The following is a 12,303-nucleotide window of genomic DNA, read 5'->3' on the forward strand; positions in this document are numbered from 1 at the left end:
TTTAAGGATACTACATAAATTAATTAAACCAAAACCCTTCTGCTTTTCAAAGTGAAAATCAGATTATTACTAAAAACATTATTCACAGTACTTATTCCTGGTTTCTTCACACAGAATATCAACCAACTACGGCATATATGCTTACCCAATGATTTTTAAGAAGACATAATTCTTCAGTTAGTGCAGACCAGAAACAGCCATAATCATTTAGAAGGTCATATTGATGCACTCTTCTCTGATTTCCTCAAATAATTCAGTGCTTAAATATCTTTCCCCAGCACTAGCGAAGACTGTTACTATCATCTTCCCTTTGTTTTCTTCCCTCTTGCCAATCTAAAAAGATCAAAAAACAAAAATATGAATCAAAACAGAAAGTTAAAGACTTTTTTTTTGTTAGGAGGAAAAAAGGGAGGGAGAGCCAACTTTTAAGGAGGCAGCTAAGCATGCTCCAGATGAAATACCCATAACCAATCCTTCCTCTAGTGCAAGCCTTCTGGCTTGGGTCATTGCTTCTGCTGTGGTCACTGTGATGATTTCATCAATCTGTGAAGTGTCCAGGATTTCTGGAACAAATCCTGGTCCAAGACCCTGAATGTTGTGTGGTCCAGGTTGACCTCCTGTGCCATGTAATTCAGGACTACATTGCTCAAGATTCATAAACTACCAACAACATTAAGTATTCGTTTGGGACGGCTTTCTCATTGCTTCTTAAAGCAGCTTTTAGTATAAAATTTTTAAGTTTTGTACTAGAAAGCTGCTTTAAGAAGTAATAAGAAAGCCGTCCCAAACGAAGCCTAAGACTGAGATCAAAGAATAAAACTAGCTAGATAATGGAGAATAGTTTAGAAATCTAGCTAGACAACAATGTTAGAACACCTGACCCAGAAATAAAACCCCAGTGATCCCATGTATTTCACAATTTAAAAACATTCGGTAAAAGTAAAATAGAATGAAGAACTTACATATTTAATCACAAACTATTTGAAAATCTCTGAATTTTAAAATCATCATTATTTTATCATGAAATAGGAGCTATCCCTTAAAATTTTTGATGCATCCACATGATGATGAAATGATCTTGAAAATTCTTAAGCCAAACAAGCCACTGATTTTAATGATGGTGAAGAGAATGAATGATTTTTATCTTATGCTTGAATTCCATTATATCATCTTTTAATTGGGTGTGGAATTGTTGACCTTTAAATTCCATGATCGATTCGAGCTCATGCAATGATAAAATTTCTTTCTTTACACTGTACTCTCTCTCCTTCACACTATTCTCTTTTTATTTTTTTTTGACACTCTCTCCTATTTTCTCTCTCTAAGAAGAGAGAAAACTACCTCGGCCATTATCAACCCTCTCAACATTTCTCTCTCCTCCCTCTAATCTTTCTCCTTATTTCTCTCTAAATGTTTAGAGAGAACAAAAACCATCACTTCTCTCTCTCTCTCTCTCCATTCCATTCGTCCCCTTCCTCTCTATATTTATATATATGTTTATATACATTTAAAACAAAAAAAAAGAGGAAAAATGATATTAGAAAAAAGAGAGGAATATTAAAAAAATTGGAGTTCTTTCCATCACAATTCCTCATTAGTGTGGCATTGCATAAACTTATAAACTCATAAACACTAACAAATCTTCAAAATCTCAAATGCGATCCATTTAGTGTACCGAGTGGAACCTGCATATGCTTTTCTTATCGTGGCAAGAAAAACTCATAGGTGACATTCGTAATGCAACATATAAGTAATGTGCATGCTTTTCTTAGCAGGAAAAAAAAAATTGTGCGTCTTGTTTGACACGAAGATGAAACTCTATAAATTTCAAAAACAAGTATTTGAAAACTTAGCATATTTTTTTGTTGTGTTTGGATAAAAGGCTCTTGAATGTGGTGTCATACGACACCGATCATACATACTTGACATAGTGGCAATGCCTAGTACTCCCGATGATGACTCTTATACGAAGAAGACGTGGTGAGGTTATTGAAATTCAAGATGAGAGGAAAATATGATTAGGATCTTAAATGAAGTATTCAAACAAAATACAGTTAAAAATCATTTAAAATTAAAGACAATACTCGAACATAAATTGAACTTAAATGAAATTTGTGATGAATATGGAGAATTCGTATATGGGCAAAAATATAATTGTCTAACTCTCTTGAACACTAAAGTCTTCAAGAACACACTTTGTTAACCAAACTTGGAGTGAAAATGAACTTAAGGGCTCTCTTAGTTATAACATGAAAATTAATTTGTTATGGGGTCCACTTAACTAAAAGAGGTCAGTCTAAAAAAATATGAAAAATTGAGGATAGTGTAAAAAATGTTCTAAGTTTCTAATTTGTGATATCACCACCGAATCCGCAACACATGTTTGCCAACAAATACAAATTGGAGGACGAAGAGCTTGGTGAAGCTGAAACAATGCCTTCGAGGTAAACTAGAGCATACAATATATTGTCACATATGATAACAAGCAAAGTCTGTCAACAAAGGTGCAAATATTTTCCTTTTTTTAATTCATTAACATGACTTGGTTGCTCCTACAAACTTTTTTGTCCAAAAATTATGGAATAGTAACTCTACCCTATTATAGCCTTCTGCTCTAAACAAAGAAACCATAAATTTTTCCAACAAATAAAAATTCAAATATCACCTGAAATGACTGCACTCTCTGCTGGTTCAACACAAATGATCTTGATAGCTGGATTTTTCATTTTGAGAAATCTTGCAGCTCCACTAATTGTACCTCCAGACCCAGAACCACATACAAAAATATCAACTTTGCCAGCCGTATCCTTCCATATTTCCGGTCCTGAAAGAGAATATTTAGTTTCTATGTAAAAGATAACAGAAAGATGACTTGCACATGCGAAAAAAAAAGAGGAAAAACAATTAGCTTACAACAGTTTTTATGAAATGCAAAGATAACTATAAGATAAATTTCAAATAAGATTTGCTTTATAGAAAGTAACCTACAAGATGGAGATAGTGGACCATTTGGGCCTTAAAATTTTTTTTTTCAGTGTAAGAGACGTTGGCTGTGAATTCTTTGAATAGGCTCTTATAAACAAATAGATATATCTTTCAGAAAGCAAAATAGCCAATGAAGAAAAGGTTGTGAGAATATGCACCAGTGCTTAGAAAGTGTGCCTCAGGATTTGCTGGATTAGTTGTTTGATCTAGAACAAATATATTAGGATCCTTCTCTTTTAGTTGATCTACAGTGGTATATATTGCCTTGATCCCTAGTTTAGGATCTGTAAGAAAATCAAGCAACAAATTTAGAGTGAATAAACCTGTGGGAGATGAAAAGATATAAAATAGTTTCAGTTTTATATGTTTGGAATATTGCAGTAAACAATGTATTCTTCACTGCACAAGGAGAAATTTAATGCCGGGGGATTGAATTCAACAATAACTTCTAAAATCTTTCAAACCAGCACTCACTTAAAATAGAACTTTTATAACAGTTCTCAATTCTTGTCATTATTAAAATTACATAAAAGATCAAAACCTTTCGTTCTTACCAGTTAGTAACACTTGGGCCCCCAAATATCTTAATAGCATGCGTCTCTCAACAGAGTAGTTAGCTGGCATAATAGCAAGGAACTTGTAGCCTTTCCTAATAGCTATAAATGCGAAAGAAATGCCTAGATTTCCGCTGGTTGGCCCTACCAATGTATTTATGCCTGGTTTAATGAGGCCTTTCTCTTCTGCATCTTCTATCATTCTGCCAAAAAAAGAGAGAGAGAGAGAGAGAATATTGGCCAAGCAGGTGTAAATTTCACTAAAAGGTTAAGTATAATGTAATTGCCATTGGACCAACTATGTAACATTGGTTTTGGTTTAAGTATAGGAAACAAGGTAGTCAATAATGGAAAATTTAGGCTTCGTTTGAAATGACTTTCTTACTGCTTCTTAAAGAAAGCCGTCTCAAATGAAGCCTTAAAGTGGCAAAATGAGAATGAGAAGATATGATGAAAATAGAAATGATAAAATGACAGAATTATGTCAGAAAAATAGAGAGTAACACCTGTTAGAGGCAGTCTGGTTCAGAAATAGAAGTGGATTGAACATATTTAGTGTAGGGCATGAAGTAAATTGGCAGAATTAATATGAAAGGATGAGAAAGAAAAGAAGAAACATCAAAGATAACATGATTAGAAGCAGTGCAAAGAAATTTGAATAACATGCTAACTTTAATTTTAATGTAGCACTTAAAAGGAGTGAATAATGAAGGAGGTTAGTTAATTCACCCCTAACTACTTGAGATAAGGCTAATGTTAATGATGATGATCATAAAGTATTTCATAGAAAGCACAATCTCTTCTTGAAAATGAAAGGATTAAATCCATAGTCATCTGACTATTTGTGTGGCCAATTTAATCTCCAAGTATTACACTTCTTCAATTTAGCCACTTGACTAAACAAAAGTGATCCAAAATAGTCCATTGTATATGATACAAAAAATTAATTCCAATTTAGGCTTCATTTGGGACGGCTTTCTTTCTGCGTCATAAAGCTGCTTTCTAATACAAAAATTAAAATTTTTATACTAGAAAGCTGCTTTAAGAAGCAGTAAGAAAGCCGTCCCAAACAAAACCTTAGTCTCTCGATCATAAGAAATTAATGTCAAATTAATCCCTGAGAAAGCATTTTGGATCAATTTTATATAGTCGAGAAACTAAATTAGGTAAATATGATATTCGGAGATTAAATTGGCTACATACCAAATGTCTAAAAACTATTTAGGCATTTAAATCGAAAATAAAGTAACTATAGTTTGCTTAAGGAGTTGTATATGCATGCCTACCTGAGTGCTCCACGGTCCTTAACGGAGCAAAGAGGTTGATATGACTCAAGTTTGCCAACCAACCGGATATGCAGTCCTTCCTTTTCTACAATCCTTTTAAGTTCTATCAATGGTGTCCATCCAATTAGCTGGAAAAATATTTACAGAAGTAAATCTTTCCATACATTTGAACATTAATTAAATAGAATGGGGGTATGAAAACATGCTACAGTAGTGCTATCCAGTAATAAAGGTATTAAGCAATATAATCATCCCAATGCATTGCAAGTATTGGTTTCCTCTCATGCATCTTATAAGGTCATTCACATATAGGATAAGAACTGCTTCCTTCCTCCATTTTCTTCTTTCTTATAAAGATGACTGAGCAACATGTAAGCAAGATGATGCCTTCCAAGTAAGGAATGCACCATGTGGATAGTGAATCCTTCAATCTCTTATAGGAGAGTGAACTAAAATGAAGCCTGTGATGACTTGATGAAGAGAGTGTAACAGTCCAGCCTTCCATTCAACCAGAATAACATGAACTCCAACACCAATTTGATTTAAAAAGAATTATGGGAGATACTTTATCATTAGGTTCTAGCATCATCTTTTTTTTTTTTCTTTCTATTTCAATCTAAGTAGATTTATTTCTAAGATAATTAAATTAATTTTCTTTCTTCTAAAGCCAAAGTCTTTATACTAAGCTGGAGGGCTATAATAAGATCATCTCCAGCTGAACGCCTAACAGTCGTTTGGAGTCCGTCGTTTGCTCCAGCCGATCACCAAAATAAACACCATTCGTGTGAGGGTGAACAGTGCAAGACCAATATTGGCATCACACTGCTCACACGCTATTTTTTTTTTAAATCCAAAAATTAAGTTAAATAAATTATGAGAAAGAATATACTCCGAATATTCTCTTTTTAGTATTAGAAAATGGAGTTCGGTTGGAGACTAGTTACTACATTTTAGAGTGAAAATTTAGTTTTTCGGTTGGAGATGGCCTAACTTAATGGGCATATTGCTCTCCACATTTAGCCATAGCAGATTGTAAGGGGGAAAAAAAAAAATCTATGGGGAGTATCCTAGCACAGGAAATGAATGCACCTGCTCATCTATCTCATCTGAAGCTCCAGCTTTCTCAGAACAAATAATTTGAATGCATTTAAGTTTTATTCATGATTTCAAATGAGCTCATAACGCCAAATGCTGCAGTCATGTAAGAGATCTCTTTTAATCATATTTGATCGACCAAAATTTATGGTCAACGATCGATGGCACAAAGGCTATCATGCCAGGTAATTGCCCAATTAATAGAGAAGCAAGGGCATAAAGATGACTAAAAACTTTCAATAACATAATTAACAAAGTCATGATGGATGAGGAATATCTCTAACAAACATAAAATACTGAAGAAACCAAGAAATCATATAATTATTTCTCATCTATACACTGTACGACCAACGATATGGGCTACTAACCTTGACTTTCAGTAGGCGGATTGGAAACTTACCTTCTTAGAGATCTAACTAAAGCAACTGAAGAGACAAAGGAAAGAAGGAAAAAGATGAAGTAGAGCTGGTTTAGCTTTACCTGAATGATATCAGAGGCAATATTTTCTCTCTCTTCTTCATGTGAAGAAATAAAAGAAGGAAGGCCTCTTCTCTGCTCCATGTCTTCTTCCTTTGCTTTCTTCTCTGTTACTGAAGATGCCTCAGCACCATTTCAGCCAGGAGTTATTAATGAAGTCCTTCAATATTTTATCCAATTAAAATACACCTAATTGTTCACCTGATTAAGATAGTTTGTTTTCTTCAAACCTCAGTGACTAATAAATGAACAGGATGTGGTAAGTGGGAAGAAGATGAAAGAAATTATTAGTTAAAGGCTTAAAGCTCAGCCTTAGCACTAATAACCTTTTTTTTTTTTTTTTTTGAGAGGAAAGCACTCATAATCTATAGCAGATTTTCTCATATATATATATAGATATATATATTGGAATTTGTGTATGAATTTATTTATTAACTATTCCCCAAAAAAAATATTATTAAAATCATTTAAGGGTAAAAAATTAAGATAAAATATTTGAGTATTTTAATCAAATAACTATACTTTTAAAATCAACCTCTTATATTCATCTAATAATTTCAATACAACAATAACTTCAAGCCTATCTTGTTACGTGAGGTCAGTTATATGAAATTGTTTTCTTCGTTGTGTTCTATTAATAGTCAATTTCTCATTTAAATATAATAAAACTAATAATTTCTAATACTTTCTAAACAAGCTTAAAAATGGTAATTTCTAATAATTTGAGTGAAATGTGACTTTTTAAAATATTATGAAAAATAATTTTAAAATTTAAGAAGTATACAATTTATGGGTTCTGATATTAAGAAGCAAGAATTTGAAGGCTCTTAATATGGAGAAATTATTATGTGCAGAATTCGGATGGGAACAACCGTCCGGACATGTGAGTGTACTTACCTAATGTGTGTATATAGATGTGACATACTATATACATTATATACATAATATGTGCACGCTCATAATTTGAACGATTGTTTTCGTCCGAACTCTGCAGTGAATAATTTTCCCTTAATATAAGCAGAAGAAGAAAGAAAAAAAGGCAATGAAGTACAATCAGTACCTGCATGATTATTTTCAAAGTGTTTGCAAATCATATTGATACTGATCTTACTTCTTTTGCATTATAATGAATTTAGAATTGTTGTAAAGAAGCCAAAATTGAAGAAGTAATATTTTATTGTTTATGACTTTATATATATAGCTCTAATATTGTGTTAATAAGTTGTTTGCCCCTCAAAATGATGATAAGTTTTGGAGTACTTGCCAAGATATTTGATGCCATAGCTTGCATGACATAGAGGATTTGTTAGAAGTGTTTTAGATTTCATTTCAGACAGTTTCCTTACTGTTTTTTAAAATAATTTTTTAGTACAAAAAATTTAAGTTAAAACTTTTTTATACTAAAAAACTATTTTATAAAATAGTAAGAAAGTTGTTCTAAACAAAACCTTAGTGAGTTAGAGGCAACTCATTCTTGAATATATATTATACTATATTTTTAGTCCAAGTCCTTTTTACAATAAAGTTTATGATATATATCATAAATAAAATCTCATCTTTCCTTAAAAAATTAAAATTATCATAAAAATTTATTAAGCATATTCTATTGTGCTTATGTGATTGTATATATTATTCATAATAACTTGCTTAAATTAATTCTAAGTTTACAAATTAGTTGCTATTTTGAGCACATTTAAATGTTTAAATAACAAATGGAATGATAATGACATTATTAATATGCTTTTGTTGGATGAATGAAACCAACAAATTTGTTATTGGGACGGCTTTCTTATTGCTTCTTAAAGTAATATTTTAGTACAAATTTTATTGTACTAAAAAGTTGCTTTAACAAGCAATAAAAAAGCCGTCCCAAAAGCCTTAAATTTGAATCTTAAAATATGTGACATGTAATAATTTAATAAAAAGTTGTCTTATACATGATTTAACAAATGAAAGCCTCTCTCTCACACAACTCTCCTTGGCCTATTGGTTGAGAGCTTAGTCTTCCAACTAAGAGGTCCAAGGTTCGAGTCTATGTGTATGCGTTGTGTGTGTAAAAAACAAAAAAAAAAAAAAAAAAAAAAAAAATCAGTATGTTCAATGAAGTCAAAAGACATATGATAAAGAGTATTATCACCAATGAATTTGTCAGTATGTTATGCTATATTGTATCAATATTAATGCCAGTATGAGCTATCAATCAGTTTAATGTACTATCAGCTAAATATCATCATGAGTATAATTATGAAAAACAAGATAAGACATGCAACTTTAATATAGTGTTTGCTTACATTTGCTATCTATCAATCTTATCTTATCTTTTATTTATTTATATTATTAATTTATTTTCACATGTGACTTTTAATAATTATTTAAGAGTCGGCACCTTCTACCCGTCTGCGTAATTCAATCAATCAATTACATGCTACAACTAGGATTACACCACTAACCTTTTATTTAAAGGAAAGCTCGTCGGCCCACCCTCTTACGTAAGGTATTATATTTTAAGAGCTAACTCTCATTCTTACGTAAGGTATTATATTTTAAGAGCTAACTCTCATTCATTATAAAATTAACAGTCAATATTCATTGCTTACATGCAAATACTATCTTTTTTTTATATAACACAATTCAATATCATGTACAAAATGCAAAAAAAATATAAATATAGGAAAATAAATCAAATTTGTGTATTATGCATTACTTTAAAAAATCATATCTTTCAATATAACTGGTACAAATTTAATATGTGACAGTTAAAATATTCATGTTGACGAAATCAAAGTTCTCTTTTCTCTCTCCTCTCAGTCCTCTCTCAATTTCCTAATGCATTCTCTGTTAGCCGAATTTAGGAAATGAGAAAAGGAATTTAATAAAGTCATATAATGCTTTTAGATATTTAGGATGTCAATTCTTCCAAATTTAGGCCTTGAGATGTCAAACTTGTAATCTTATACAAAACTTTAATTCTCTCTCTTCATGCAAACTTTTTTGTGCAAAATTAGATATAAATTTTCTTGTATTATGTTAATAAAGCTTCTATCTTTCAAGACTTTATAACAAGGTAATCCTAAATAATTTATGAATTATAGTAAAACTTATCTCATTGAGGTTCCTTTTTTTTTTTTATCATCCTAATTGAGAATATAAAGGGATATTTAGATAAAGAGGTCCCCTTTATCTCTCTTCCTTGTCATAGTTTCTATGGACACTTTTTCATCTCTTTAGGCCCAACAGTTTGTTGCCAAACATCTCCATTCTATGGAGAATGAAAAAATGCTGATATATCAATAAATCTATGTATACGATCTTTTGGTTCTTGTCAAAGCGGATCATTCAGCTTTCTAAGCTCTAAAGAGTAATCATTAACTATTAGAGAGATAGTGTGGTATATATATATTAATCTCTCTAAACTTGATGAATATTTTAAAGTTATTAATCTAGATCTTCTATGTAATATCATTGGCCTTATACTTTCGTAGAACTCCCACTTACTACGAGGAAAATTCAAGTTAAATATAGTCAGTACCTCCCACTTACATAAATGTTTTCCTTGGTAGATATCAATTCATTTTGTCATGTTTTGAAAAATTTAATCTCCTATTGGTTCCACTTGACATCCTTATCAAAATATGTCATTGAAAAGATTTCTTCTATAACTTGCTATTTTTTCTTTGATGGATGTATTTCTAAGAAGTTTCACATTCTTTCATAGGAACACATCACACTCCCAAGTGAAAAGGAGAGCATGAGGTTCTTCTCAATATCCAACCTTAATTTGGTTTCTAAAATGGAGATAATTTGGAGACTATTTTGCTTCTCTACTCCTCTAAATGATGTTTGGGGAGTTGTGAGGCTCTTTGGGATAGGGATTTTAGGAGGGGTTCCCTTCTCTTAAAAGAACTATCCCTTATTGCTTTTAAGATGAGAAGATTGCTTTTATTTAGTCTTGAGGATGGAAATAGCATTTTCCTATTCAATGATTTGTGAGTGGCAAGAATTTTTTTTATAAATATTTTGGGCTCAATATGCCAAAAATGCTCCATGGAGAATAGCTACTAGCTGCTCCCTCTTTACTTGGCTCCTTCCTTTCCTCTTTTATGTACTTCAATTTCTAGTGTTGCTATAAAAGGAGGCATTAATAAGATTCTGTGGGGCTTAGACTCCCAATTCTTTATTAAAATTGCTATTAAAGACATTTTTTAATATGAGCCAAATGCGGATTGGCATCAATTTATATGTTCAAGGAATCTTCTTTGAATTTTTTATGTACTATGGTTGGCTTATTCTGAAGGATCAAATTTTTTTTTTTTTGTAACGAGGAAGCACTGTCCTTAAGCCAGTGAAAACTCTAGTCGACCTAACATGCAGCTCATACCAATTTACACGGGCCAACACTTAAGGCTTTCACAACTTGCCAAGTGATTCAAACCAGGGACCTAGGCTTTGCCCAACCGACTCTTCACCACCCAGACAAGCAGTGATGGGTAGGGTCAAAAAAATAGATAAGCTTTTAGCTAGGGGTTTACATATTCAAGATGATTTTGAATTCTATAATTTTGATCGTGAAACTAGCAATTATCTTTTATTTCAGTGCCCTTTATCCTTTGGGCTGTTAAGGATCTTGCTCCCTCCCCTGTGACTCATTCTTTCTAATAGAATTTACCTTCAAATTAGTCTTGGTTGATTCTCTTAATGATGCCATTTAATTGAAAGAAGACTACATTTCCTTATTTGCTCTACACTAGTATATATTATTTACAGGGTTAAAAATGTAAATCTTTTCTCTCAAGTTAATATTTATAGGATTGTTTTAGTTGGACAAGTTAAGTCTTTAGTAGCATACAAGTTGAGGTGTAAATCTAAAAGTACCAAGCCTAAGAATATGAAAATAGTTCTTAAGACTTGAAAAATTGATTACAGAAATGGTGAAGAGCTCTAATTTTGGCTATTATCCTTCATGTTTTTTCTCTTCTTGGTGCTCTCCTTGGTCCCCTTGGGCTTATGCATGTTGGAGTAGAATCAGTTCACTTCCTTTTTTGGGGCTTTTACAGTTGATTTTTGAAGTGACCTCTCCAATTCTTGCCTAATTTTCATTCCCTATTAGATTTTGGGCAACGATGTTAAATCATGATGCTTTAAGGGCTAAAATGAATTCTATGAGTACTTTTGCACCCCCACAAATGCTAACCCTTTAATAATGATGCCAAAAACATTTACATTGCAGTGAAAGGCACTTGCACAGCGTTTTCTTCACTGAGCCCAATTTAAGCTTTTGTTTGCAAGCTATTATTTGTCACCTGGATTGTGAGGTGATCCCTCATCCCATTCTTTTGTCTTTTGTTGAGCTATTTTTTTAATGTATAAATTAACATTTGCTCATAGCTTTCTTTAGGGGCTATTTGGTAGCAGGATTTAGGCCGAATTTGAGACAGATTTGAGCAAAATCCAGACAAACAGCCTAAAATGCAAAACCAAATCAAACGGCAAATGAAAGCCATCGTAGATGGAAAATTCCTCCTTTTTGTGCTAAATCCAGGATTTCTGAAATCCTGCTTTTTGTCGGATTTACGAAATCCGTTGGCTCGAGAGGAAGAGTCTGTTCGTTAAATCCATTTTATAGCCAAACAGTCACACGGGATTTAACAGAATTTGGACCCCTCGGATTTAGCGGATTTGCAAAATCATACTTAAATCAAATCTTGGGTGCTACCAAACAGCCCCTTAGTTTAATTTTTTCTTTTTATTAATGGAATCGGATAATGCCCTCGTAGTTTCTCCTGCCTAGATGAATCCACTTATGTCTCTGCTTAGATGTCAGTTGTTTTAGTAATTTGCCTGTTTATGCAAAGAAATATAACAAACAACAATAAAAAAGAATCATATTACTTGTACTCATAAGCCCA

At 32.2% G+C, this 12,303-nt stretch overlaps 1 protein-coding gene across 1 annotated transcript; it reads right to left on the reverse strand.

Moving 5' to 3' along the window:
* On the reverse strand, positions 1-6,580 carry LOC110113840 (cysteine synthase). Its single transcript, XM_020846545.2, has 7 exons — positions 6,401-6,580; positions 4,826-4,953; positions 3,540-3,742; positions 3,144-3,269; positions 2,666-2,824; positions 424-617; positions 1-333 (listed from the first exon to the last, which is right to left on the reverse strand). Exons 1-7 carry the CDS (start codon positions 6,479-6,481, stop codon positions 208-210), a joined length of 1,017 nt encoding a protein of 338 aa, XP_020702204.1. The 5' UTR covers positions 6,482-6,580; the 3' UTR covers positions 1-207.
* Between the last annotated feature and the right edge of the window lie 5,723 nt (positions 6,581-12,303).

This window comes from Dendrobium catenatum, unplaced genomic scaffold (assembly GCF_001605985.2).
Source record: "Dendrobium catenatum unplaced genomic scaffold, ASM160598v2 fragScaff_scaffold_370, whole genome shotgun sequence".
NCBI classification, from domain to species: Eukaryota; Viridiplantae; Streptophyta; class Magnoliopsida; order Asparagales; family Orchidaceae; genus Dendrobium; species Dendrobium catenatum.

Bases quoted from the DNA above. Each gene is read 5' to 3' on its own strand.
- LOC110113840 (XM_020846545.2), bottom strand. From the start codon at position 6,481: ATGGAGCAGAGAAGAGGCCTTCCTTCTTTTATTTCTTCACATGAAGAA. The intron at 2,825-3,143 runs GTGCATATTCTC...ATTCTCTTTCAG, and splicing joins GGCACACTTTCTAAGCACTG to GACCGGAAATATGGAAGGAT. The intron at 334-423 runs GTTGGCTCTCCC...TGATCTTTTTAG, and splicing joins GCTTAGCTGCCTCCTTAAAA to ATTGGCAAGAGGGAAGAAAA.